Here is a 25,937-nt window from a genome sequence, read left to right on the forward strand (position 1 = left end):
ATCCTCTGGTTTTTGTGTTCAGATTTTAGCTACAAATATGCATTCCCTTAGTTGAAAATAATTGACATTGAATTTCTTTCTCAGGATTCCCCCATGGAGTTAATCTATTAAATATGTGGATTAAACATTTGATAACTAGTCAGCTAAGACCTGCTCCATTAATATATTTCATGTCTTTATTCAGGAGCTAGTCTTATTGTCACACACATGTACTTCTAAGATTACAGGCTTACTTACCTTTGCCAAAATTACTGTCTCCTATAGTCATTCAATTGAGGACACGGTGATTCAGTGGCTAAGATGCTGAGTTTGTCAATCGAAAGGTCGGCAGTTTAGCGGTTCAACTCCCTAGTGCAGCATAATGGGTTGAGCTTCCGTTACTTGTCCCAGCTTCTGCCAATTTAGCAGTTTGAAAGCATGTAAAAAATGCAAGTAGAAAAATAGGGACCACCTTTAGTGGGAAGGTAACAGCGTTCCATGTGCTTTTGGTGTTTAGTCATGCCAGCCACATGACTATGGATATATATTCGGACAGCACTGGCCTTTTGGCTTTGTAACGGAGATGAGAACCGCCCCCTACGGTCAGGAACGGCTAACACATATGTGTGAGGGGAACCTTACCTTTACCTTTTTATAGTCATTTAAGGTTCTTTATGCTCAGTGCTGTCTTAATTACATTTCCCCTATTCCCAATGTATTAATATTTGTATCTTAGTTCTGTACATTGGAGATATATAGTATAATATCCATGGCTGAATGAGTTCTCTCCTAACTTGGATGCTCTCAAAGTCCCTTCAAAAATTGCTATTATAATATCTGATATGACAGAAAATGAAGAACATGTACACATTTTAGGAATAAATTAGTATCTTGTGGTCATTAACTTATTTTGTCTTTATTGGGTTATTTTTCTTCTATACAGGGAAAATGTTTTTTGAACTTCCATAAACTTGAGGGTTCCCCAATCAACAAAAACAAAAATCTAGTTTGTTTACTTTGAATCTATAGGTTATTTTTAATAACACGTTATACCCCATTCAACTCACTGTTGAAGTGATACTGTCCAGTAAAAAAAACCACAGACATTGTTATAAAAGATGTACTATTATTTTTTAATGCATTCCCATGTTAATATTGTATATGTGTATATTATTATTCTGTCTTAGTATTTTTTAGTGATCTTGCTTGTTGTGACTAACATTCTGTGTTTTCACTAACCAACTTTCTTTGGAAGTTAATGGCTCCTTTGAAACAGAGAAAGGAATACAGTTCTGTTCAAAAACATGGACACTCTACGCCTTGGTATGATGTAATGTTCTTAACAGAGTATGATTATGGAAGAGACAAATAGTTTACTTTCTTTTAAAAATTTTCTATGCATTTTTGTAATATGGAATATTTTCTTTGAGACATTAAAAAGTTCTAATCAACTTCAGTACATTATGTAGAAGTTCCATTTTCTAAACTCTGCAAAAGAAAGTTTCATATTTAATGGGAAATCATGAATAATTCCATTTATTATCTACTTCTTCCTTTCAAAGAAATGATCTGGATAAAAGGCGGGGTGAATAATTTCAAAAAATGCAATACATTTTTAATGGGAAGGTGCAAACTACAGATTCTCATGACTATTAGCAAATGTAGAGGAAACAGAATTTTACTTGCAAAAACTCATCAGATTCTAGGAAATATGAAATAAAAATCATACTTTAATAAAGAAGAGTACTGAATGTTTACTTCTTTACATACATTGTTTTGCTAAGTTTAAGTCTATATTTTGCCCCTTTTATTTCTCAATAGTTCATCAGTTGGCAGGGAATATAAGGGCAAGTAAATAGCTGTGCTTTATTTTAAGTGTGCATAGAATACTATGGAAAAGTTCATTGTAAAGTGATACTAAATACCAGTAAAAATTTGCTTAGCCTGGAATACATGGAGTAAATTCTGCTTTTTAATCTTCCTGAACTCCTTTGGACTGATTTTTGCTCCCATGTATGTTACAAAAAGAATTCAACATGAAAATCTAAGAGGAACTATCCTATTGGTACACTGCATATCTAGTACTCTTTTCTGTGATGTTGGCTTTACATAGTACAATAGTCCAAAATAATTCTTTTTTAAAAAAATACTCCATCTTTTTTATATAATGTTGAATTTCAGTGAAAGTGGTTTTTAACGATGCATGGAAGAAGGTGGGAGGGCCTGAATCGGTTGCAGGACCAGATTCCTGTTCTCATAACACTGAATTTAAACAATAGACTTTGTCAATCTTGTTTGCATAAGAGAATGTAAGTAAGGACCTTTTCCAGAATTCACACATCATAGGAAACAATAATTAGTTAAATAGTTAATACCAAAACTGATACAACTGTTTCCACAGTGAAACAAAGAAGTTTCTCTCTGCATATGAACCCCAATGAAGTGTAAGGCTTTCTTTCCAAAACCATAGTTTTTAAATTTTCTTTCTGAATTTCAGAGGGAGATTCCAATATGAAATTACTTAGAATTCATGATAGTTTTGGACTTAATAAAAATTATTGACTTCTTTTTGGAAGCATGATTAAATAGCCACTGGAAGGATACCAACCTCAGTTTTAAACTATATTTTAAACTATAAACTGTATTTTGTAAATGAATTGCTAATTGAAAGTATAAATACATATTCTTAGCTTTGCATAGAAATGTTCCAGAATAAGACTGTAATATTACATACAGTTATAGAGAAGTAAAATAGATTGGATTTGATGGGATTTATTAATTTGTAGAGATAGGATTGCAGCACAAAATATTATACCATATATTTCACATTTTTTTCAGCATTTTGAAGCATTTCTGCCCTCAAAATGCTTTTCTCGTATGTGTGTGTGTCTACCATCCATCTGGTAAATAACATGTAAAATAAGATTTAATATACAAAGCTTTATGTCACAATCAAACTTTAATCTTTCTTTACAATTTTATAGAGTTACTGATTAGTAAATAAGATAGGCTTCTTTTAAGTGAACACATTTAGAAGTACAAAATATTTGTCACATTAGGAATGAACAAAGCTGATCTGGAGAAATATTTCCTGAAGTGTAATCAAAAAATAATGCAGCTTCTTCTCACTGCCTCAGAGCTCTGTATATTTTAAATGGGTTTAAGATATTAATATTCTGAGTATTTTTCATACATATATCTCAGTTAATAAATTGCTATTATAGAAGTTTTTTTAATATTGTAACATTTATTGCTTTATGAAGTACTACATTTACTTATTTAATATATTGTATAAAGTAATATAGATTAAAATTTAAATTTTTATTGAAATTGAGATTTGTTTCCCTCATATCTTGTAAATAACATTATAAATAGCTACTTTAGATAGGCGCAATAGTAAATATGGTTTCTCATAAAGATCAGTTTTCTATGAATAGCCATTACATTTCAGTTACTTAAAATTAGAACATCATGGATAGTGATGATATATATTTTGCTTGCATTGTAAACAGTAGATTGATAAGAATATGCTTATGAAAGATGTCAATTTGGCATCTACATTTTGGTAGCAGTATTATGCATTCACATGGTTACATAAACCAAAATGTGTTATAAGATTATATTATTAATATCCATATTTATACATCATTTAATTCAAGCATCATTATCTTTCTTCCGAATCATACATTAGGCTAAATAACCATTCATTAATAAAAATATGTTCAAAATAAAGTTTTATTATCTAATATTTAGAATTAAAATAAAAACAGTTGGAATTACTCTATGCTGAATTCCTTACCATTTTACTAACTATCTTAAAACATAGAGACATTTCAATATTATTGCTAAAAGTTTTGCTTTTTCAATTTTATATTTGTAAAAATAAAAAAAATATAATATTTGGAATATGAAACTGGTTGTTCACAATTACAATAAATACCCAGTTAAGAAAATATCCAGTATATGTTAAAATATTTCATTACCTGATCAAACAGCTTATTACATTAATAAATATTTATTTTTAAAAATGCTTTAAGTAATACCCCTGCCACTAGACTGTCAATAAAATTTAAACAACAAATTCATTCTACTATTAAATTTTTTGAAAGTTCTATATATTCTGCAACTTTAAGATCAATCTACAATTATAACACTTATAAAATTAAGGATTTCTTAGTGCAAACTAAGATTTTTTTCCAATGAAAGAATATTTGTTACCTGACAAATATATAATTCCTGAAATGTTGACTATTTAAGAACTTGAATAAATAACATGTTTTTTAATAGTTTTATCTCATACTTTTCTGCAGTTTCATAGGTATAGAAGCTTCAAACTTTTATATCTAATGACTTGGCCCAACTTTTTAAAATTAGAAAGTACAGTATTATCTTTTTATTGAAAAGTCTTACACATATTGGCAAATATAAATATTTAAATTATGTTCATACTTGAAGCAGGGGAAAAGAACAACATGCACATTGCAATTAAACAGACAGAGTAAATAGCAGTGATTCTGTTTTGGTGATGCTCAACCCATTTTTTAAAATAATGAACTCTGAAGACACTGATGCATTGACAACCAATTTGGGTTAGTGGTTAAGACCAGGCAAGAAAGCAGAAGACCATGAGTTCTAGTCCTGCCTTAGCCAGCTGGGTGATTTTGGGCCAGTCTCTCTTTCGCTTACCCTAACTCACAATAACTCAAGTTATTGTTGTGAGGAAAATAGGAGAAGGAAGTTGTATTGGATATGTTTGCTGTAAAAATAATAATGGTGGCATACAGATAAATAAAATAAATCAAGGGCTGAGATGCATCAATATATAATGAAATTTTAGTTTGCACAAAGTTTGGACAGCATATGAACTGCAATACACTGAGTTTGGACAGCATATTAACTATTTCCTTTGGGCAATAAATCAGTAGTTGCCCATCCCAGCAAACACAGTAAGATCTGTATGAGAACACCTACATTGTCTGCAATGTGGCTTTTATTATTACTTTTACAAGTTTGCCGTCCTCTCCATTCTAGACACACACCAAGATTGTACATTAAATTACAGTAGTTTCTTTATATATTTGCATTTTTAACTTTACCTTAAAACACCAAAATCTCAATTTAAATGCTTTTAACAAGTATAATTATTTTGACAACAACTATAATTTTGAAATTGCTCATTTATCTAACTTTTTATATCTAATGACTTGGCCCAACTTTTAAAATTAGAAAGTACAGTATTATCTTTTTATTGAAAAGTCTTACACATATTGGCAAATATAAATATTTAAATTATGTTCATACTTGAAGCAGGGGAAAAGAACAACATGCACATTGCAATTAAACAGACAGAGTAAATAGCAGTGATTCTGTTTTGGTGATGCTCAACCCATTTTTTAAAATAATGAACTCTGAAGACACTGATGCATTGACAACCAATTTGGGTTAGTGGTTAAGACCAGGCAAGAAAGCAGAAGACCATGAGTTCTAGTCCTGCCTTAGCCAGCTGGGTGATTTTGGGCCAGTCTCTCTTTCGCTTACCCTAACTCACAATAACTCAAGTTATTGTTGTGAGGAAAATAGGAGAAGGAAGTTGTATTGGATATGTTTGCTGTAAAAATAATAATGGTGGCATACAGATAAATAAAATAAATCAAGGGCTGAGATGCATCAATATATAATGAAATTTTAGTTTGCACAAAGTTTGGACAGCATATGAACTGCAATACACTGAGTTTGGACAGCATATTAACTATTTCCTTTGGGCAATAAATCAGTAGTTGCCCATCCCAGCAAACACAGTAAGATCTGTATGAGAACACCTACATTGTCTGCAATGTGGCTTTTTTATTATTACTTTTATAAGTTTGCCGTCCTCTCCATTCTAGACACACACCAAGATTGTACATTAAATTACAGTAGTTTCTTTATATATTTGCATTTTTAACTTTACCTTAAAACACCAAAATCTCAATTTAAATGCTTTTAACAAGTATAATTATTTTGACAACAACTATAATTTTGAAATTGCTCATTTATCTAACTTTTTTATAATGGATGCAGTCATTCTGAAATTAGTAGGAACACCCACAGGGAACTGATACTTTGAGTATCAGACCCAGTGTATGAAAACATTATATATATATTTTTTTCCACAACTTTCATTTTATTCTGAGTTTTGCTTGAATAGTAATATTTAACTGCAGTATTGCTATGTTTCCAGTAGAGGCCCCCAGAGGCCATTATAATTATTGAAAAAACTGTTTTGGGAGATAATTTTTGTGAACATTTATTTCATTAAATATTATTGATTTATAAAACATAATTTTAAAATGAATTTTCAAGTTTAGTTACATATTATAACTAACAGGATATTATTTCAATTTAGAAACGAATGTTTACCAACAGGCTCATAACAGGTTATGAAATTTTAATAATAAAAAATCTTTTGCACGTACCTTGTGGTATATTATTTTATTTTTGGTGACAGCTCCATAAAGCTCTATAAAGTTTATCCTATTTTTGTCTTAAATTTTTATTAATTAATTGATAAAATGTTTACATGCAAATGTAAATTCTGATTATTCAAGCATAAATCAAAATCCAAAATTCATATTATGACAGTGCATTTTATGACAAATATTTCACAGTTATTGTTTGATTAAAAACTACAACCAAGATCACATTACATTAATCAAAGTCTAAAGAAATCATATTTTTGCGTTAGTAATATATGTGAAACTTATCATAGTCTGACCTCACATATTACATGAGCTATAATATGTTCATTAAGTAATATAGTAAATATGAACTCTTTTCGATTATTTAAGAAACTTTAGTTAAGCAGATCTTGACAATGTGATGTATTACCTTAACTATAGATATGCATCTCAAATTAAGATGGGGTGTGCAAATTCAAAGTTACATGCTAATAAACTAGGTTCACTTATGTGAACAAGGTAAATGATCTACAAACAAGCATAGCTGGGTTCAAAGAACTTCCTAAATCAAAAGCAAACAATCAAACGTAATAAATTGGCTAGTAGTTGATCTATTAGGAGAGTGCTGTGTTTTTTTAAAAAGCCAGATGATAAGTAAAGATTAGAAAAAGACAAGGTTAAAAGAAGCTGCACTGAAACATTTTCTTTCTTATTTATGAATAACATTTCTCCACCTAGTTATTTGTGTTAAGGATGCCTTTTTATGACCTTTTCTATTTTCAACTCACCAAGACACTGCAATTTTGAAGCCAGAAGCATAGGAGAAAACTCCTAAAATTGTGAGATTTTCAGCTTGTGAGATTTTCCTTTTGGAATAGAAAAATTGTACAATGATCTTTTTCAGTGAGCACAGAATTACCTTGCAGTGAGTTTAGGCTTTAATGGAATGCAAAGCAAAACACCAGAGTTTTTCCCAAAGGTGATTTTTTAAAAGGCAACTGGACTTTCTGCTTTTTCTTTGAAGACATTTCACTTCTCATCAAAGAAGTTTTTCAGCTTCATGAGCTGAAGAAGCTTCTTAGATGAGAAGCGAAACATCTTCAGAGAAAAACCAGAAATTCTGGTTGCCTCTTGAAAAAGCACCTTTGGGACAACCATGACCTGGATGACTAAGAATTTCCATAGACACCAGAGTTTCTGAATACCAGCTTCTTATATCTTGCATATCTCCAACTCTTTCAGTGTATTACCTCTGATCCTGGTATATTAAAATTATGAAACCATCACCATGACTTGCATACAGTGTTTGCTTTACAACTCAACATGGCTAGAAAATGTGGGAACTTCACAATGACACAGTAGCTTCTCTGCTACCCTATTTCCCCCAAAATAAAACATCCCCTGATAATAAGCCGAATTGGGCTTTTGAGTGCATGGCAATACGGCCAAGCTCTTATTTCAGGGTTCAAAAAAATATAAGACAGGGTCTTATTTTCAGGGAAGCATGGCACAGAACAGCCTTTCCTACCAGACATACCTTTTATGGCAGGGGCGGGTTTCAAACTTGTCACTAAAAGTTCACTCATGGCGTCGCTCATGCGTTCACGTGGGCATGCTCATGCCACAAAAAGAAAGCTCACTCCAACTGTGTTTTCTCTCATGCTTATTTTTTACACCTTTGACTTCTTGTTTAACTTCTTGTACCAGCTTGTACTATAAAAAAAACGATAATGATTTGGTTCCTTTTAATACATTTCAAAGTAAATAATGAATATTATTTATTTATGGTCCACAATTAATTATAAAAGCAAATGCAACGGATAGGCTAAGTAAAAAAAAGCATAATTGCACAAAATTATATTTATTTACAGTACCAACTTCTTTGATATTTCTTACAGAATTCCCCACCTCACAATAATTAAATATCTGTACAGGTAATTTTCGACTTACAACCATTTATTTAGCAACCATCCAAAGTTACAATAGCACTGGAAAAAAGTGACATGACTGGTCAAAACTCCTAAAATTGTGAGATTTTCAGCTTGTGAGATTTTCCTTTTGGAATAGAAAAATTGTACAATGATCTTTTTCAGTGAGCACAGAATTACCTTGCAGTGAGTTTAGGCTTTAATGGAATGCAAAGCAAAACACCAGAGTTTTTCCCAAAGGTGATTTTTTAAAAGGCAACTGGACTTTCTGCTTTTTCTTTGAAGACATTTCACTTCTCATCAAAGAAGTTTTTCAGCTTCATGAGCTGAAGAAGCTTCTTAGATGAGAAGCGAAACATCTTCAGAGAAAAACCAGAAATTCTGGTTGCCTCTTGAAAAAGCACCTTTGGGACAACCATGACCTGGATGACTAAGAATTTCCATAGACACCAGAGTTTCTGAATACCAGCTTCTTATATCTTGCATATCTCCAACTCTTTCAGTGTATTACCTCTGATCCTGGTATATTAAAATTATGAAACCATCACCATGACTTGCATACAGTGTTTGCTTTACAACTCAACATGGCTAGAAAATGTGGGAACTTCACAATGACACAGTAGCTTCTCTGCTACCCTATTTCCCCCAAAATAAAACATCCCCTGATAATAAGCCGAATTGGGCTTTTGAGTGCATGGCAATACGGCCAAGCTCTTATTTCAGGGTTCAAAAAAATATAAGACAGGGTCTTATTTTCAGGGAAGCATGGCACAGAACAGCCTTTCCTACCAGACATACCTTTTATGGCAGGGGCGGGTTTCAAACTTGTCACTAAAAGTTCACTCATGGGCGTGCGCACGTTCACGTGGGCATGCGCATGCTCATATCACAAAAAGAAAGCTCACTCCAACTGTGCTTTCTCTCATGCTTATTTTTTACACCTTTGACTTCTAGTTTAACTTCTTGTACTAGCTTGTACTATAAAAAAATGATAATGGTTTGGTTCCTTTTAATACATTTCAAAGTAAATAATGAATATTATTTATTTATGGTCCACAATTAATTATAAAAGCAAATGCAACATAGGCTAAGTAAAAAAAAGCATAATTGCACAAAATTATATTTATTTACAACTTCTTTGATATTTCTTACAGAATTCCCCACTTCACAATAATTAAATATCTGTACAGGTAATTTTCGACTTACAACCATTTATTTAGCAACCATCCAAAGTTACAATAGCACTGGGAAAAAGTGACATGGCTGGTCATCACACCTAAAACTGTTGCAGTATTCTTGTAGTCATCCAATCATATATCCCTGGCAACATGCATATACTTATGAAAGTTACACTGTCCTGGGGTCACATGATTTCAATTTAAAACCTTACTAACTGGCTTCTAGCATGCAAAGTCAATGGAGGAAGCCAGATTCACTTAAGGACTGTATGATTCACTAAACATCTGATATTATTCACTTAAGAACCATGGCAAAAGGTGATAAAATTGTGGTCATACGCCAATTGCGATCTAGGAAGGAAAATTCAACATTATTGAGATATTCGTAAAAGGGTTTTTTACACTTTACATTCAACATTTACATTACATTGCATTGCATCTGTTTGAGTGGGCTTTCCAGGACTTACAGCCCTTTTTTAAATCAATTACTGCTGGCTGCTCAATGTAATCCTACTTATTGCTGTAGCCAAATTTTGTTTTGCTGTCTTCAAGGTTCAGAAGCCAAATTTGGATTCAACAAAAGAAATATCTTGCACCAGATTTCTTTTTAAAAAAATACTAATTCTTATTCTTAACTCTTTAAATCCTAAGTCTTTTATTTGTCTTTTGGTCATCTTTTAAACAATACCAAAAAAAGTTTTCTCTTTTCCATTTTGTTTTTCTTTCTATAGTTTGGTACATGACTGTAAATTGAATCAATACACTGAAAAATGAATCAAATGTTTTGTGCCTCAGTTATCCTTGGTGAACTCACAGATGTGATTATCTGTAGTCACATAGTGGTGTGATAATTCCTCTTCTCAGAAAAGTTGTATAATTGCACTGTCTAATCTTGCTGGAGTTAATATGCCTCCGAGCATATTTTTATAATTGAAGAGGCATCCTAGAAAATATACATCAGCAATTTTAGGAGTTGATTTTTTAGTGAATTAATTCAGTTGACATTCCTATCTGATTTCAATTGTAGAAGATTTATAATGTAGTTTTGGTGGAACTAGAGTTGCTATCGCTTTCTTTTGGTCTCTTTCAAACAATACCAAAAAAAGTTTTCTCTTTTCCATTTTGTTTTTCTTTCTATAGTTTGGTACATGACTGTAAATTGAATCAATACACTGAGAAATGAATCAAATGTTTTGTGCCTCAGTTATCCTTGGTGAACTCACAGATGTGATTATCTGCAGTCACATAGTGGTGTGATAATTCCTCTTCTCAGAAAAGTTGTATAATCGCACTGTCTAATCTTGCTGGAGTTAATATGCCTCCGAGCATATTTTTATAATTGAAGAGACATCCTAGAAAATATACATCAGCAATTTTAGGAGTTGATTTTTTAGTGAATTAATTCAGTTGACATTCCTATTTGATTTCAATTTAAAACCTTACTAACTGGCTTCCAGCATGCAAAGTCAATGGAGGAAGCCAGATTCACTTAAGGACTGTATGATTCACTAAACATCTGATATTATTCACTTAAGAACCATGGCAAAAGGTGATAAAATTGTGGTCATAAGCCAATTGCGATATAGGAAAGAAAATTCAACATTATTGAGATATTCGTAAAAGGGTTTTTTACACTTTACATTCAACATTTACATTACAGTGCATTGCATCTGTTTGAGTGGGCTTTCCAGGACTTACAGCCCTATTTTAAATCAATTACGGCCGGCTGCTCAATGTAATCCTACTTATTGCTGTAGCCAAATTTTGTTTTGCTGTCTTCAAGGTTCAAAAGCCAAATTTGGATTCAACAAAAGAAATATCTTGCACCAGATTTCTTTTTTAAAAAATATAAGACAGGGTCTTATTTTCAGGGAAGCATGGCACAGAACAGCCTTTCCTACCAGACATACCTTTTATGGCAGGGGCGGGTTTCAAACTTGTCACTAAAAGTTCACTCATGGGCGTGCGCACGTTCACGTGGGCATGCGCATGCTCATGTCACAAAAAGAAAGCTCACTCCAACTGTGTTTTCTCTCATGCTTATTTTTTACACCTTTGACTTCTTGTTTAACTTCTTGTACCAGCTTGTACTATAAAAAAAACGATAATGATTTGGTTCCTTTTAATACATTTCAAAGTAAATAATGAATATTATTTATTTATGGTCCACAATTAATTATAAAAGCAAATGCAACGGATAGGCTAAGTAAAAAAAAGCATAATTGCACAAAATTATATTTATTTACAGTACCAACTTCTTTGATATTTCTTACAGAATTCCCCACCTCACAATAATTAAATATCTGTACAGGTAATTTTCGACTTACAACCATTTATTTAGCAACCATCCAAAGTTACAATAGCACTGGAAAAAAGTGACATGACTGGTCATCACACCTAAAACTGTTGCAGTGTTCTTGTAGTCATCCAATCATATATCCCTGGCAACATGCATATACTTATGAAAGTTACACTGTCCTGGGGGTCACATGATTTCAATTGTAGAAGATTTATAATGTAGTTTTGGTGGAACTAGAGTTGCTATCGCTTTCTTTTGGTCTCTTTCAAAAACATGCTGGCATTTTAAAATAAATAAAGAACTAGTGTAACAACCACTGAATTACCTTTGCATTATATTTGCATATTTAATCATATTCGTATGTTGTGTGAGTTTTTTAGGGAGAAATGATAATCAAGAATGAAAAAAAATTAAAACCAGCCTTTTCAAATTCCCAGTTACCGGAATTCATACAAGAAGAACATCTGCATAGACATGCTGCAGCAGGGTTATCACAAGTCTTTTGCTGAGCTCTTTACTCTGATAGAGAAGTGGAATGCCTTGAGGGAGGCTTCAGGGCCTGGGTCAGCCATATGGCTGGAAAAGTCCCTCGAGGAGCAGCCTGATAAGCTGGATCAGCTTCACTATTTCCTGACCAGAGCTGAGGCAGCCCAGCGATCAGGTAAACAGGGGGATTCTGGGTAATGGAGCAGCAATGTGTGCCTCAGGGAAGATTTCAGTTGTTTCATGTGTGAGTTTGAGACTCTTCTGGAAATAGCATTTTTCAGCTTTAGTCAGCTAAGCTGTATTTTTGGAGTAAATGATGTGGAATTCGAAATGATGAATCCCAACGCTGGAACGAAACATTCCACTGACAAGATGAATTTCTGCAATGAAGTGATTAGGATGCTTTCTATATATTCATGCTATCATCACTCAATTATCACTTTTCTTGAGAAGTCATTGTTTTATATATCACTTTTTAAAATTTAAAACATCATAATTTTCAGATAAATGTAGCAGCTTTGCAAATTCATTTCTTATACATTGTGTTTATTTGAAATGTAAATTCTTAACGTGTTTCATTTAAGTTGTAATCCTCATAATCTTGTCATTGAAGATTGCTTTCTAGGCAGCATGGCTGTATATTGGTGCACACCTTTAAATACCCTAATTTTAACAAAATATAATCCATGTTGATGTGCTGAAATAGGAGTCATAAGATAGGAAAATGTGAGAAGCTAGATGGATAACTGAGAAAACACATCAAGACTGCTTCTCTTGACAGAGAAAATGAAGAAAGAAACCTCACATCATTTTGAAAAAGGCAATATGATTGTCAGTTCTGAAATTAAAATATGTAATAAATGACTAACGTTAGGCTTCAAATGAGAAAGAGAAAAGTAGATTGCCTATCACTAGTGTTAAGGAATAGATAGGACCTAATGCTAGTTATTGTATGGGACCAGGAGCCCCATAGAAAATATAATGTATAGGCAAGTTTTGCAAATTAATGTCAGATAGTTATCATTTTAACTATAAAACTAAAATTTGAATTTAAATAGTATAGAAATCAGCTACATTTCTGAAGCCAGAAAAGACTTTCATACATCTGAATGAAAGACACAATTTAACTTGTTTTTCAATTTCTAGTTCAGCACCCAGACTTGGACTGCAAAAAACAACAACAAAAAACAACAACCAAGATAACCACTTAGGCTGTAAAGAAGAAATACAGAAACTATAGCTCTTCACTGCAATTTAATGGTCGTTTAGGTTTTTGCAGACCTGCAATTTGCAAACTTTTAGTTTCCCCAATTATTTTTCCAGGTGATTATGAAACATATAGAACCTTAAGACCAAATTCTTTTAAGAAAACTTTTGCCTAAGTTATACCATTTCAGACTAAAGGCAGAGGAACAAACAAAAAGTAATACTAAATTCCTCATTCCTTCCCCCATCCAGCAGCAAGGAATTGATGCATTGTGTGACTCTTTAAAATAAATAAAGAACTAGTGTAACAACCACTGAATTACCTTTGCATTATATTTGCATATTTAATCATATTCGTATGTTGTGTGAGTTTGAGACTCTTCTGGAAATAGCATTTTTCAGCTTTAGTCAGCTAAGCTGTATTTTTGGAGTAAATGATGTGGAATTCGAAATGATGAATCCCAACGCTGGAACGAAACATTCCACTGACAAGATGAATTTCTGCAATGAAGTGATTAGGATGCTTTCTATATATTCATGCTATCATCACTCAATTATCACTTTTCTTGAGAAGTCATTGTTTTATATATCACTTTTTAAAATTTAAAACATCATAATTTTCAGATAAATGTAGCAGCTTTGCAAATTCATTTCTTATACATTGTGTTTATTTGAAATGTAAATTCTTAACGTGTTTCATTTAAGTTGTAATCCTCATAATCTTGTCATTGAAGATTGCTTTCTAGGCAGCATGGCTGTATATTGGTGCACACCTTTAAATACCCTAATTTTAACAAAATATAATCCATGTTGATGTGCTGAAATAGGAGTCATAAGATAGGAAAATGTGAGAAGCTAGATGGATAACTGAGAAAACACATCAAGACTGCTTCTCTTGACAGAGAAAATGAAGAAAGAAACCTCACATCATTTTGAAAAAGGCAATATGATTGTCAGTTCTGAAATTAAAATATGTAATAAATGACTAACGTTAGGCTTCAAATGAGAAAGAGAAAAGTAGATTGCCTATCACTAGTGTTAAGGAATAGATAGGACCTAATGCTAGTTATTGTATGGGACCAGGAGCCCCATAGAAAATATACATCAGCAATTTTAGGAGTTGATTTTTTAGTGAATTAATTCAGTTGACATTCCTATTTGATTTCAATTGTAGAAGATTTATAATGTAGTTTTGGTGGAACTAGAGTTACTATCGCTTTCTTTTGGTCTCTTTCAAAAACATGCTGGCATTTTAAAATAAAGCATGAAGGTGCATGAAGAAAGGCTTGGATATTTTTATTGCTTTAGGTGCCCTTCTTCTCTGGCACAAAAACATGCCCGTGCATCTATAGCCCATCTCAAGATATATGCATTGTATTCCACTCTCCTATATCTCTTCACACCAATCCTGTGAAGTACCATATTTTTCGGACTATAAGACACACTGGTGTATAAGACATACCAAGATTTTGAAGAGTTAAGCAAGAAAAAAAATGGGGTGTGCAGAGGGTTTGGGAGGCCTGCAGAGTGCTCCTGGGGGTTGGGGAGGGCAAAAATGTGATGCATGGGGGGTTTGGGAGACCAAAAACAGGCCCATTTTTCACAAAAACTGTGTTTTTTTGGAAAAAAATGTTTTTGCCCTCCCCAGCCCACAGGAGCGTTCTGCAGGCCTCCCAAAGCCTCTGCGTGCCCTGTTTTTGAGAAAAATGGGCCTGTTTTTCGCAAAAACGGGATGCATGGGGCGGGGCTTCAGAAGGCCAAAAATGGCTGTATTCGGTCTATAAGACGCACCAACATTTCCACCCTCTATTGAGAGGGGGGAGTACGTCTTATACTCTGAAAAGTATGGTAGTTGGGCTGAAAGTCATCGAGTGAATTGCTATAGCTGCAGATGGAGTAGAAAATGGATTTCTCTGGTCAAAAATATTTGCCACTATATCTTAGTCCTTCCCCTTCCTTTTTCAGTTTTCAACTTCTGCCTGCTTTAAAGCTAAACATAGATCAGCCCTCAGAGATCAGATAGACCAGTCCTGTCCTAGCCCTCAGGATGTCATGTCTTTCTATTTCTAAACTGTCGCTGTCAGATTCCTATAACTCATTGGAGAAGTCAGTGGGTATTCTAAATTGTTCTGAGATGAGAACAATTAGGCAACAATTGCAATAAAAATGAAATAAAATATCAGTATAAATATGCTATGTGAAAGAAGGAGATCTTTAGTGTTATCATGGTCAAGAGAGAACACCAAACTGATGTAGCCCGAAGTCTCCAGAATCACAAGAATAGGTACAGAATGAGGAGATGAGAAAAAATGAAGGAGGAATGAGAAGAGCAAGAGAAAGGCAAGAATATGTGACAAGCACTAATTACTGTAAGAGTTTCTCAGCATGATAATACCTGCCTTTAACAACAAGGAATACATGTGCAAGTTGTGGATTTTGCCTCAACATTGCCTTTCTCTCAACAGAATGAGGCAAAAATGCACAATTTGTACAACATAAAATTTCTGATGTTGGTGCAATGGCCAAAGTCTGCCCTCACTGTCTTGCATTTCTATTCCCTAAAGAAACCTCCAAATTCTGCTGTTTGGAAATATTAGGATAAGCAATTTGCAGCTTCTACCTAATGTATTCAATTTATGTAACAATGATGAACTATTGCAAATGCGTTCAGGAAGAAAATCAGACAGTACAACTGCTGCTTCCAAATGACATCCTTTGGAGCCCAAAAAAGTCCTCCCAACAAGGAATTGGTGGAATTCTTCTGTGATTATTCAAGAACAAATCTGTCATTGCATCAGATATTTAATTTCAGATTCCAACCAGCAGGCCAAATTTATTCATATTTATTTCATGGATTCTCAAGACAGAGGGAGGGAGGGAGGAAGAAAGGATGGAAAAAAGGAAGGAAGGAAGGAAGGAAGGAAGGAAGGAAGGAAGGAAGGAAGGAAGGAAGGAAGGAAGGAAGGGAGTTCTGATGCTTTCTGCCAGCTGAGTTTCCACAAGGAAATTCAGTGGGGAAGCTGGCAGGAAGTCAGAAGTTGTTTACCATCTTCCAAGTCCAGTGAGGGTTTTTTAAGAGTAGTCTTACATGGTCTTAATCAAGGGAGCCTCTTTCAAGAAGGCATTGAAGACTTAGCCAAACAGCAGGCCATACTCTAGAAAGGGACAGCTACCTAAATTTTATTAGGACATTATCCCCCCACTCCCAATTTTAGATTATCATTCTCTCTAGTTCAAAAACATTAAATTAAAATCTTGGAATTTTCTAACGCCAATATTTTCAGTACTCTCTTCCAGAAAACATTGAAAAACCCTCTAGTTAGGAAACTTATTCTTTCCTACACAACATCTTTGCAGTACGGCCAGCAGTAACGGAGGAAGCAGATAAGAGGAGGCTCCTGCAGGCTATCTGGGCTACCCCTCTTTTTTCAGTTGCATTTGGTTCTTGAAAAGTGTATGGCGGGGAGTAAAGTCTGCCTGAGAAAATACAATTTTACATTTATTATTTTCTTCCAATGGTTATTCTACATTGAAAGTAAGTATGGCCTGCTTCAGTGTAGTAATGATACATTGGAGATGGTGGCTAAATATGTTTGAGAAAAAGACAACCCACTTAGTATCTAAATTCTTGGATTTTTAAAACTGTTTTACTACTGTTAGTGGATAATGTAGATGTAGCATTTGTGATGCTGTATAGTGACCCTTGGCCTTACATGCTATTAAATTCCTAGAAATATTTTCCCAGTTTACCCAAATATTTTCAGTTTGAACATAGTTCCATTTTGTACTACTGTGTGGTACATTGTAGTTTAAGCTATATCTGCAGAACTATAAAACTGTTCATCTGTCAACCTTCCGCAAATCCTTCAAGGTACTTACTTGGTTCATCATTGTTGTAATGTTCCAATTCAAGATATTTAATTGTAAAATGATTGGGGATTGAAATTCAAAATAATTAAATAGAGGGTTGTTGAAGAAATTGATTTCAGCTAATATATTTCTTAAGTCAAACTAAAATACTTTTGAATGTAATATGGCCAATGCTTTGTGAAAGCAAAATTATTTCTGAGGTTTCTATATTTTAAAATATAGTCATTTTAAAAGAGAATGTTTTAACATTGCTTTGCTTTATTCATGGGATTCCTGCCCACTTGGCCAGTTTGTGTCCAAAACAATTACATTGAAATGGTTGTCTTGGTGCCTTGCTTATTCTTATTCACTGAATGGGTAGACACTAGAATAGTATAGGGTCACATTAAAGTTCATTCAATCAAGACTGCGACACTAACAGTAACCAGCCTCAGGTCACTTTCATCTCTTGAGAATTGTAGGGTACTTACCTCAAGTTATTGTTGTGAGGAAAATAGGAGAAGGAAGTTGTATTGGATATGTTTGCTGTAAAATAATAATGGTGGCATACAGATAAATAAAATAAATCAAGGGCTGAGATGCATCAATATATAATGAAATTTTAGTTTGCACAAAGTTTGGACAGCATATGAACTGCTATATACTGACCCTTGGCCTTACATGCTATTAAGTTCCTAGAAATATTTTCCCAGTTTACCCAAATATTTTCAGTTTGAACATAGTTTCATTTTGTACTACTGTGTGGTACATTGTAGTTTAAGCTATATCTGCAGAACTATAAAACTGTTCATCTGTCAACCTTCCGCAAATCCTTCAAGGTACTTACTTGGTTCATTATTGTTGTAATGTTCCAATTCAAGATATTTAATTGTAAAATGATTGGGGATTGAAATTCAAAATAATTAAATAGAGGGTTATTGAAGAAATTGATTTCAGCTAATATATTTCTTAAGTCAAACTAAAATACTTTTGAATGTAATATGGCCAATGTGAAAGCAAAATTATTTCTGAGGTTTCTATATTTTAAAATATAGTCATTTTAAAGGAAATGTTTTAACATTGCTTTGCTTTATTCATGGGATTCCTGCCCACTTGGCCAGTTTGTGTCCAAAACAATTACATTGAAATGGTTGTCTTGGTGCCTTGCTTATTCTTATTCACTGAATGGGTAGACACTAGAATAGTATAGGGTCACATTAAAGTTCATTCAATCAAGACTGCGACACTAACAGTAACCAGCCTCAGGTCACTTTCATCTCTTGAGAATTGTAGGGTACTTACCTCAAGTTATTTACATAATTTTACTGAAGTTTATTGCTTTGCTATTCAGTAGCAAAGAGAGAATAATTTTAATCTCTAGATAATGCTTTCTTCAAATTAGAAATGTTCCTTTTTTATCTTTTCCTCTTTTATCTGTTTTCAGGTAATATAGTTATAATATCACTTCACAGTTATCATTTTCTGCTGTATGTGTTTGGTGAATAACTATAAGGACTGAAACTATAATATGGAATGCACTATGTAATATTAACACCCATGCTTTTATATGTATGTGTGAATTTTCTTTTTTTCTAAAATGGGTTTGTGATAGCATCATTTGATCCACTGTTTAGCGTTGTTGACAGATCTTAAGGTTTCAATAATTTCTTGGAACTTTTGTCAACTTTATAGGCTAGTAAGGGAGATAGCCTTAATATCCATTTCTATACGTTTTTCATATCAGATTCAATTCATAACTATTTGACTTTTGTTCTAAGTAATCAAGTTGATGTAGATTATTTTCATGGAGGAAAAACAGCAGCTCAGATTGAACCATTTTTCTGTTAACTAAAGACTGCAGTAGATTGCAAAAAGTATCAAGAAGAGCATATGAAGATTGACAAGCATGAGATCTCATAAATGCAAAAGAAAATATGTGTGAGGAGATACATCAAAGAAGAGTTTAAACAATATGTTCTATTGTGGTAATAACACATTTCTTGTCATTGTATTTTGAATACTGATGTGTAACCAACAGAAGCTGAAAAGAGGTAGAATGGCATTATAGACTTCTAAATATATGGCTCGGGAATTTGTTTCAACAACAGGTTTGAGTTAAATACTTGCCACACCTAAATCTATTTTGGGACTGGGTGTAGTTTTATTGCTACTGATCCTACAAATGAGGAAATCCTCCAGAGAGCTAATAGATTTTGAATTAACTCCTTCCTATTTATGCTGTAGACTAATAAACCAGAATGAGGTGTTGAAGTGGGATACTAAAAATAATATTGGTCATATCACATAATCAATTGTAATAAGTGTGTGAGAGAAGGAAACATCAATAGGAACTGGAATAATGATATGTTAATTAACGATGTAAATAGAGAACTGCACAGAAGGTATTTTGAAATATATATCAGAAAATGTTTTTTATAGATATCTATGCATATACAATGCTGCTTATATACCATACAATATGTTATAGCACAAAATAGCACTTTATATAGCTATAATTTTATAGTATGGCAAAATCTAAACAAAAACAAAAGTTATACGGCATGTTCAATATTATTAAAATATAATAATTTTCTTGCATTGAAGAAAACTATGAAGAGGTTTATTCTAATCAACGGAACTTAGCCTATTGCTTCAACAAGACTGAAGACAGATGGTTAAGGAATTATTTCTATGAACAATGTTACAAAACTGCTCAACTGATTAAAATTGATGGTGGGAGGAAAGAAGCTGAAGCACACTCTAATATGGGCCTTGTTTATGAAGAACAAGGTATGTATGTATGTTTTTATCATGTAGTCAAAATTATGATCACCATTTCCAAAAATTTATTCAGATAGTTAACGTGTACCATAAGAATATAGCACTAGATCAAACTAGCAAGTTTGATGTACTAAAATTAAAATTCTAGCATTTTAGCATTATTAAAAAATTTTGTATACTTGCTTAGCGATTGCCTTGTTTAACAACCATTCATAGTTCTGACAGTGATGAAAAAGTAACTTTGCAGCCAATTGTTGCATTTATGACTTTTGCAGGGCTGTCTTGCAAAGAAAAGCTGAAGTAATATCATTTCATAATTTCACAATTTTGTTTAGCAGCCAGTTCAATTAACAACTGAATTGCTGGTCCAATTTTGATTACTAAAAAAAAGACTATCTGTATTTACAGAGATGTGGATGTTTGCTCCATGAGAAATTCATGATGTAGAATTAACCACTGCTTCACATTCTAATTGTGCCATAGAAGAATTAAGACATACACAATTGTTACCCTCTATTTTTTCTTCTTTAAGCAAAGTTATGTTTTATAAGAACTCTATATACTGGATTTACTGTTGTGCTTTATCAATGGTATTTATAATTAATAAAACTCTACAAGTACTCAACCACTACACCAAACTGGCTCTCTAATGGCCTAGACTAAGGTTTTTTAAATTATGTTCCTTGGAACCCAAGGGTTCTGCAAGAACTCAATGGGGTCACGTGACAGACTGAGGGGTGTGTGTGATCATTTGAAGACTGCTAATTTTCTATCTCTAACTTCTTGATCAGGGGCTTTTGAACTCTTTTCTCTCCCATTTTTTTCTCTTTCTCAATATGTGGTATGGAAAAAAGGGCAAACAACTTTAGAAGACCAGTAGTTACTGGCATACTGTAACAGATCATTATGGCTTGTACCCAAGTTGGGATCTGGGGGGAGCATTTAATGCTGAGGTTATCTGCCACATTCAAGCAGATGTATTTCCTCGCAGCCTTTAGTGCTTCAAAACATTGAGTTTCAACTAAGCCAAAAATGTCTTAATATCTTAGTATTAACAAGTAGAATCTGAATTTTGTGCTTCTCACATCTTTTTTTCTTCCACCATTTCATTAGTGTGTGTACACAAATTGTTTGCTTCCCCTGTTGCTATTAAAAGCTTGTTTATTGATAAATGATGTGATTTACCAAAATTTAACATCCTATTTGCACGAAGCAGACCAAATTATCTAGATAATCCTCCTTTGCTTATAGATCAATTATTATATTATCTGCTCTAAATTCTTCATTTGTCTCTAACAGAGTGATCAGTAGTTCCCCAGAGCTTCTTCCTTTTTCCATTTCTGAAAAAGATTTACTCACCCAACATCAGTTTTTCAGGATTCCTGAAAGATAGTCATAAAAATGCAATCAGATCCCCAAGAGGTGCATTTAGTCCCACTCTTGAATTCAAACTCATTCAAAATAAAGAGGTACTTCTCTGACCATGTTTGTATCAATTTCAATCTAGCTCCTTTTTCCAGTTTCAATCTAGCTCCTTCTTCCTGTTGGTGAAGAAGGAGCAAATAGGAGTTGAGTAGCTCTGCTATTTCAATTTCACCATTATTTTTCCATTTAATATTGCAAATAAATTGTTATAAGTTCGTTATATATTAACATGAAATAAACATAAGCCATTTTGTTATTAAGTTGGACATTTGAAAATAGCAACAATGTGCTCTTCAATGAAGTTTTTCCATAATTTTAATGCATTTTTTTTACCTGTTGATTACCTTTAATATATTTAATATATTTCTTCCTAGTTTTTTTTGTTTTGTTTACATTTATACCCCGCCCTTCTCCAAAGACTCAGGGCGGCTTACAATGTATAAGGCAATAGTCTCATTCTATTTGTATATTTTTACAAAGTCAACTTATTGCCCCCCCAACAATCTGGGTCCTCATTTTACCTACCTTATAAAGGATGGAAGGCTGAGTCAACCTTGGGCCGGGCTCGAACCTGCAGTAATTGCAGGCTTTGTGTTCTTAATAACAGGCTTAATAACAGGCTTTACCAGCCTGCGCTATTCACCAGCCCATAGTTATAGTGTTTGGTAGGTTTTTTCTTGATACTCACAAATAAAAATGTTTCCAAACAGTTTTAGCCAAAATTTCACCAGTTGCAACCCTTCCACTGAGTATCCCCCCCCCCATACCTCAAAAGAGGGAACATCTATAGACTCAACTAAATGTAGCTGGAGGCATATCTGTATTTTAGTTTGTGACCACCTACTAGAAGAGTTGTGCTTGCTTGCTTGCTTTCTTGCCTGTTTGATTGTTTGTATGTGAAAAGAATTGTACTGGAAGCTGCTACATAGAAGTCTTTGCACTTGCCCAAACTTGCATTTCTTAGTATATCCATATCAATTTTAATACATTTTCTAAAGCTGCATTTTGATATTGTTCCATTCTATGAGTTTTATTGAGTTGTTCATTGTTCTAAGTTTTCCCCCAGACTTTAGTAGTTTCCTGTTTGGTTTTCTTTTCTTTTATTTAAATTAATCATAAAGTTAGTAAAATCTAATAGCTATATTTTATTTTTAAAAGTACCTTTAAAATTTTTTACTTTTTAAAAAATGATAAATATTTTAAATGTGTAGATGATTGTTATTAAGGCTGATAGTCAATATATTTCTTAACCAGTAATAATAACAACAGTAGGAATAACAACAATAGCTAAAACTTCAGTATTATACACTCTGGGCCAAAAAAATAGGGTTTTTTTCTTAATTATTTAATGGAAATTTTACTATTAACATTTCTCAAACATTTAAAATATTATTCAGTCACTCTTACGTTTAGCTTTTTAAAATAGTTTCATAATGATATATAATAAAATGTGATTTCTATTACAATATTTTAAAACAAACATTACAGAACATCCCATATCTTTAAATTATCATTAATGGTTATATATAATGATATTTATATAAAATCTGGTAAAAAAGAAAAAAGAAAATAGCTATTTATGCTATTGCTAAAGCATGGAACTGAACTGGTCAGCAGAATAATTTGAGATTCCAGAATTTTATTTACCAGAATAATCTTTGAAACCTAATTAATAGCCTGCCTAATTGATATTATATTGATGCACATAGGACAATGAAAGATTCACAATAATTTTTTTATTGAATGCCACTTTTTCCAATTTAGTATCTTTATTTTTCTATATTTTAAATTTGTGCGCTGTTTTCTTAAGTGCAGCAACCCTTCTTTTGCTTCACCCGCCTTCAAGTAATCAATGTGCTGCTGAATGAGTTCATTTTAATGCATTCAATCATGCCTCTAATGTTTGTAGCTTACGGGTGCAAGCATCAGTAATGCAGGAATGTTATATGGCTTTAGTTTGGACCATTTCATAAAATATTCATGGAATCAAAAATGTGCATCAAAATAGCATCTAGGAGAATTACATTTATGTCCCTGCTTTTATGGCAGCTTCATGTTAAAACCCATTTGTGTTAATATCTAGTCAATCTCTCTATTCAAAAATAGCACAAAATTATAGATATTTTGTGCATCTCTTTTTCATTAATATTTGCCTAAGATAGTTTTTATTTAATAAAAATAGAATGTTTGGGAACAGTTGTGTAGAAGAATAAATGTAAAGAAGAATTGTATTATGAATACAGACAAAACAGTTGATTATGCATATCCATTTATTCTTCCAAATCAACTAGAACACCTTTTATCTTAGAATATGGTACCTCTGTTATTGGCATATGATATTATAGATAATATTGTCCAATATAATGCATATTATCGCTATTATTATCCCTTTTAATCCCCTAAAATAAAATATCTGATCAAGAGCAGATAGAATCACTTTATTTTACCTCCAGATTCATGACTATATGAACATAGTAATTTATCAAAAATCACTCTTTTGGATCATTATGTACAAATTTACAATTTCTTTCACAACGTAGATATTTCTTATGTATTTCTTATACAATAATTTATTTAAACTACTGGACACATTTCCTTACCCAAAAACCTATTTATGCTTTATTTTAAAGAGCAGTTTGCTTAGAATTTTTGTCAGACTGATAAAGCTGCCCATATTAAATTCTTAGAACTGATCCATTTAGCATTCTTCTTTTGAAGACATATTTTAGGAACTATATTGTTCCTAAACTACTGTAGTCGTAGTTTGTAGTTGTAACTTTCTTCTCTCAAAGAAACTAGACTTGACAAGGCTGGACAATGTTAATCTCAAACACTATTAACTATTAGATCAGCAATCCCCAACATTTTTGGCTGCACAAACCGGTGGCAGCATGCAAAAGTGGCAGGCGGAGAGGATGGGTTCGTGCACTCAACCTAATCCCCCCATGTGCAAATGAAGCTTCATGTGCTCGTCCTCTGCATGCGCAGCCCAGTTCCCAATGGGCTACAGATTGGTGCTGGTCCATGGCCCGGTCTGCAGCCTGGGGTTGGGGCCCCTGTATTAGGTGAGGTGAAAGGACAGGTATCCCCTGTTCTATATTGCCCTTTAATCTAAATTCATTGGTGGTCCTTACTAGATTTTTGTATCATGGAACTATAGAAAGGAATAAGCCATGTCTTCCAATTCTGGCTGTGTTACATTCATGATTAAAGTTTTGTATGCATATGGAACTGCAATATTAGTAGTTACTGTATATATACTTAATGAAAAAATTATTCAACAATGCGAGAATATGAATTTAACAAACTTAATAAAAACAAAACAAATAATAGTGCTGATGATTTAACAATGTGTAGACTGAATACGTTTTGGTCCTCTGTTCAGATTTTTCATCCTAAAGCTCCATGTATATTGTATTGCAGTTTATTGTATAATAGAAGTATCAGAGTATTCTTTAAAAATATTTCAATATGTTTGTGATGATCTACAGGTGTTCTTGATTTCTTTATTGATGAAGCTGTCTGAATTAATGATATTTATTTATTTATTTATTTATTATTTACATTTTTATACCGCCCTTCTCCGAAGACTCAGGGCGGTGTACAGCAGATAAAAACAACAATAATCCAGAAAAATTTTAAAATACAGTACCAAATTTAAAAATCTAATTTAAACACCGTGTGTTAAAAATAGTTAAATAAGAAAATTACAAAAAGATAAAAACCCCTGTTAAAAGCCCACTAAAAACCCACAATATTTAAAATCAATCAGGCCAGCCCCGCTTGGTGAAAAAAGAAGGTCTTGAACTCGCGCTTAAAGGTCCGAAGATCGGGGAGAAGACGGAGTCCCACCAGCAGCTCATTCCACAGAGCCGGGGCCCCCACAAAGAACGCTCTTCCCCTGTGGGCCGCCAGCCAACATTGGTTGGCCGACGGCACCCTAAGAAGGCCCTCCCTGTGGGAGCGCACTGGACGCACTGGACGATGGGAGGTAACTGGCGGCAGCAGGTGGTCCCGTAGATCTCCCGGTCCCATGCCATGGAGCGCTTTAAAGGTGATGACCAACACCTTGAAGTGCACCCGGAAGACCACCGGCAACCAGTGCAGCCTGCGCAGGAGAGGTGTTACATGGGAGCTACGCTGTGCTCTCTCAATCCCCAGTGCGGCCGCATTCTGTACCAGTTGGAGCCTCCGGGTACTCTTCAAGGGGAGCCCCATGTAGAGAGCATTGCAGTAATCCAGACGGGAAGTGATGAGGGCATGAGTGACTGCGCATAACGAGTCCCGGTCCAGGAAAGGACGCAATTGGCGAATCAGGAGAACCTGATAGAAAGCTCCCCTGGCGATGGGTTGAGTCGGAGTCTGTTCG

At 33.5% G+C, this 25,937-nt stretch overlaps 1 protein-coding gene across 3 annotated transcripts in view; it reads left to right on the forward strand.

Moving 5' to 3' along the window:
• Positions 1-25,937, forward strand: part of TTC29 (tetratricopeptide repeat domain 29) — a 126,458-nt gene that overhangs the window by 13,539 nt on the left and 86,982 nt on the right. For all 3 annotated transcript variants that reach the window (XM_058193940.1, XM_058193942.1, XM_058193943.1), the window contains 2 exons: positions 12,259-12,482; positions 19,967-20,152. In XM_058193940.1, coding sequence (XP_058049923.1) covers positions 12,259-12,482; positions 19,967-20,152 — 410 coding nt within the window. The remainder of the gene's footprint in view (positions 1-12,258; positions 12,483-19,966; positions 20,153-25,937) is intronic.

This window comes from Ahaetulla prasina, chromosome 8 (genome assembly GCF_028640845.1).
Source record: "Ahaetulla prasina isolate Xishuangbanna chromosome 8, ASM2864084v1, whole genome shotgun sequence".
Lineage (NCBI taxonomy): Eukaryota > Metazoa > Chordata > Lepidosauria > Squamata > Colubridae > Ahaetulla > Ahaetulla prasina.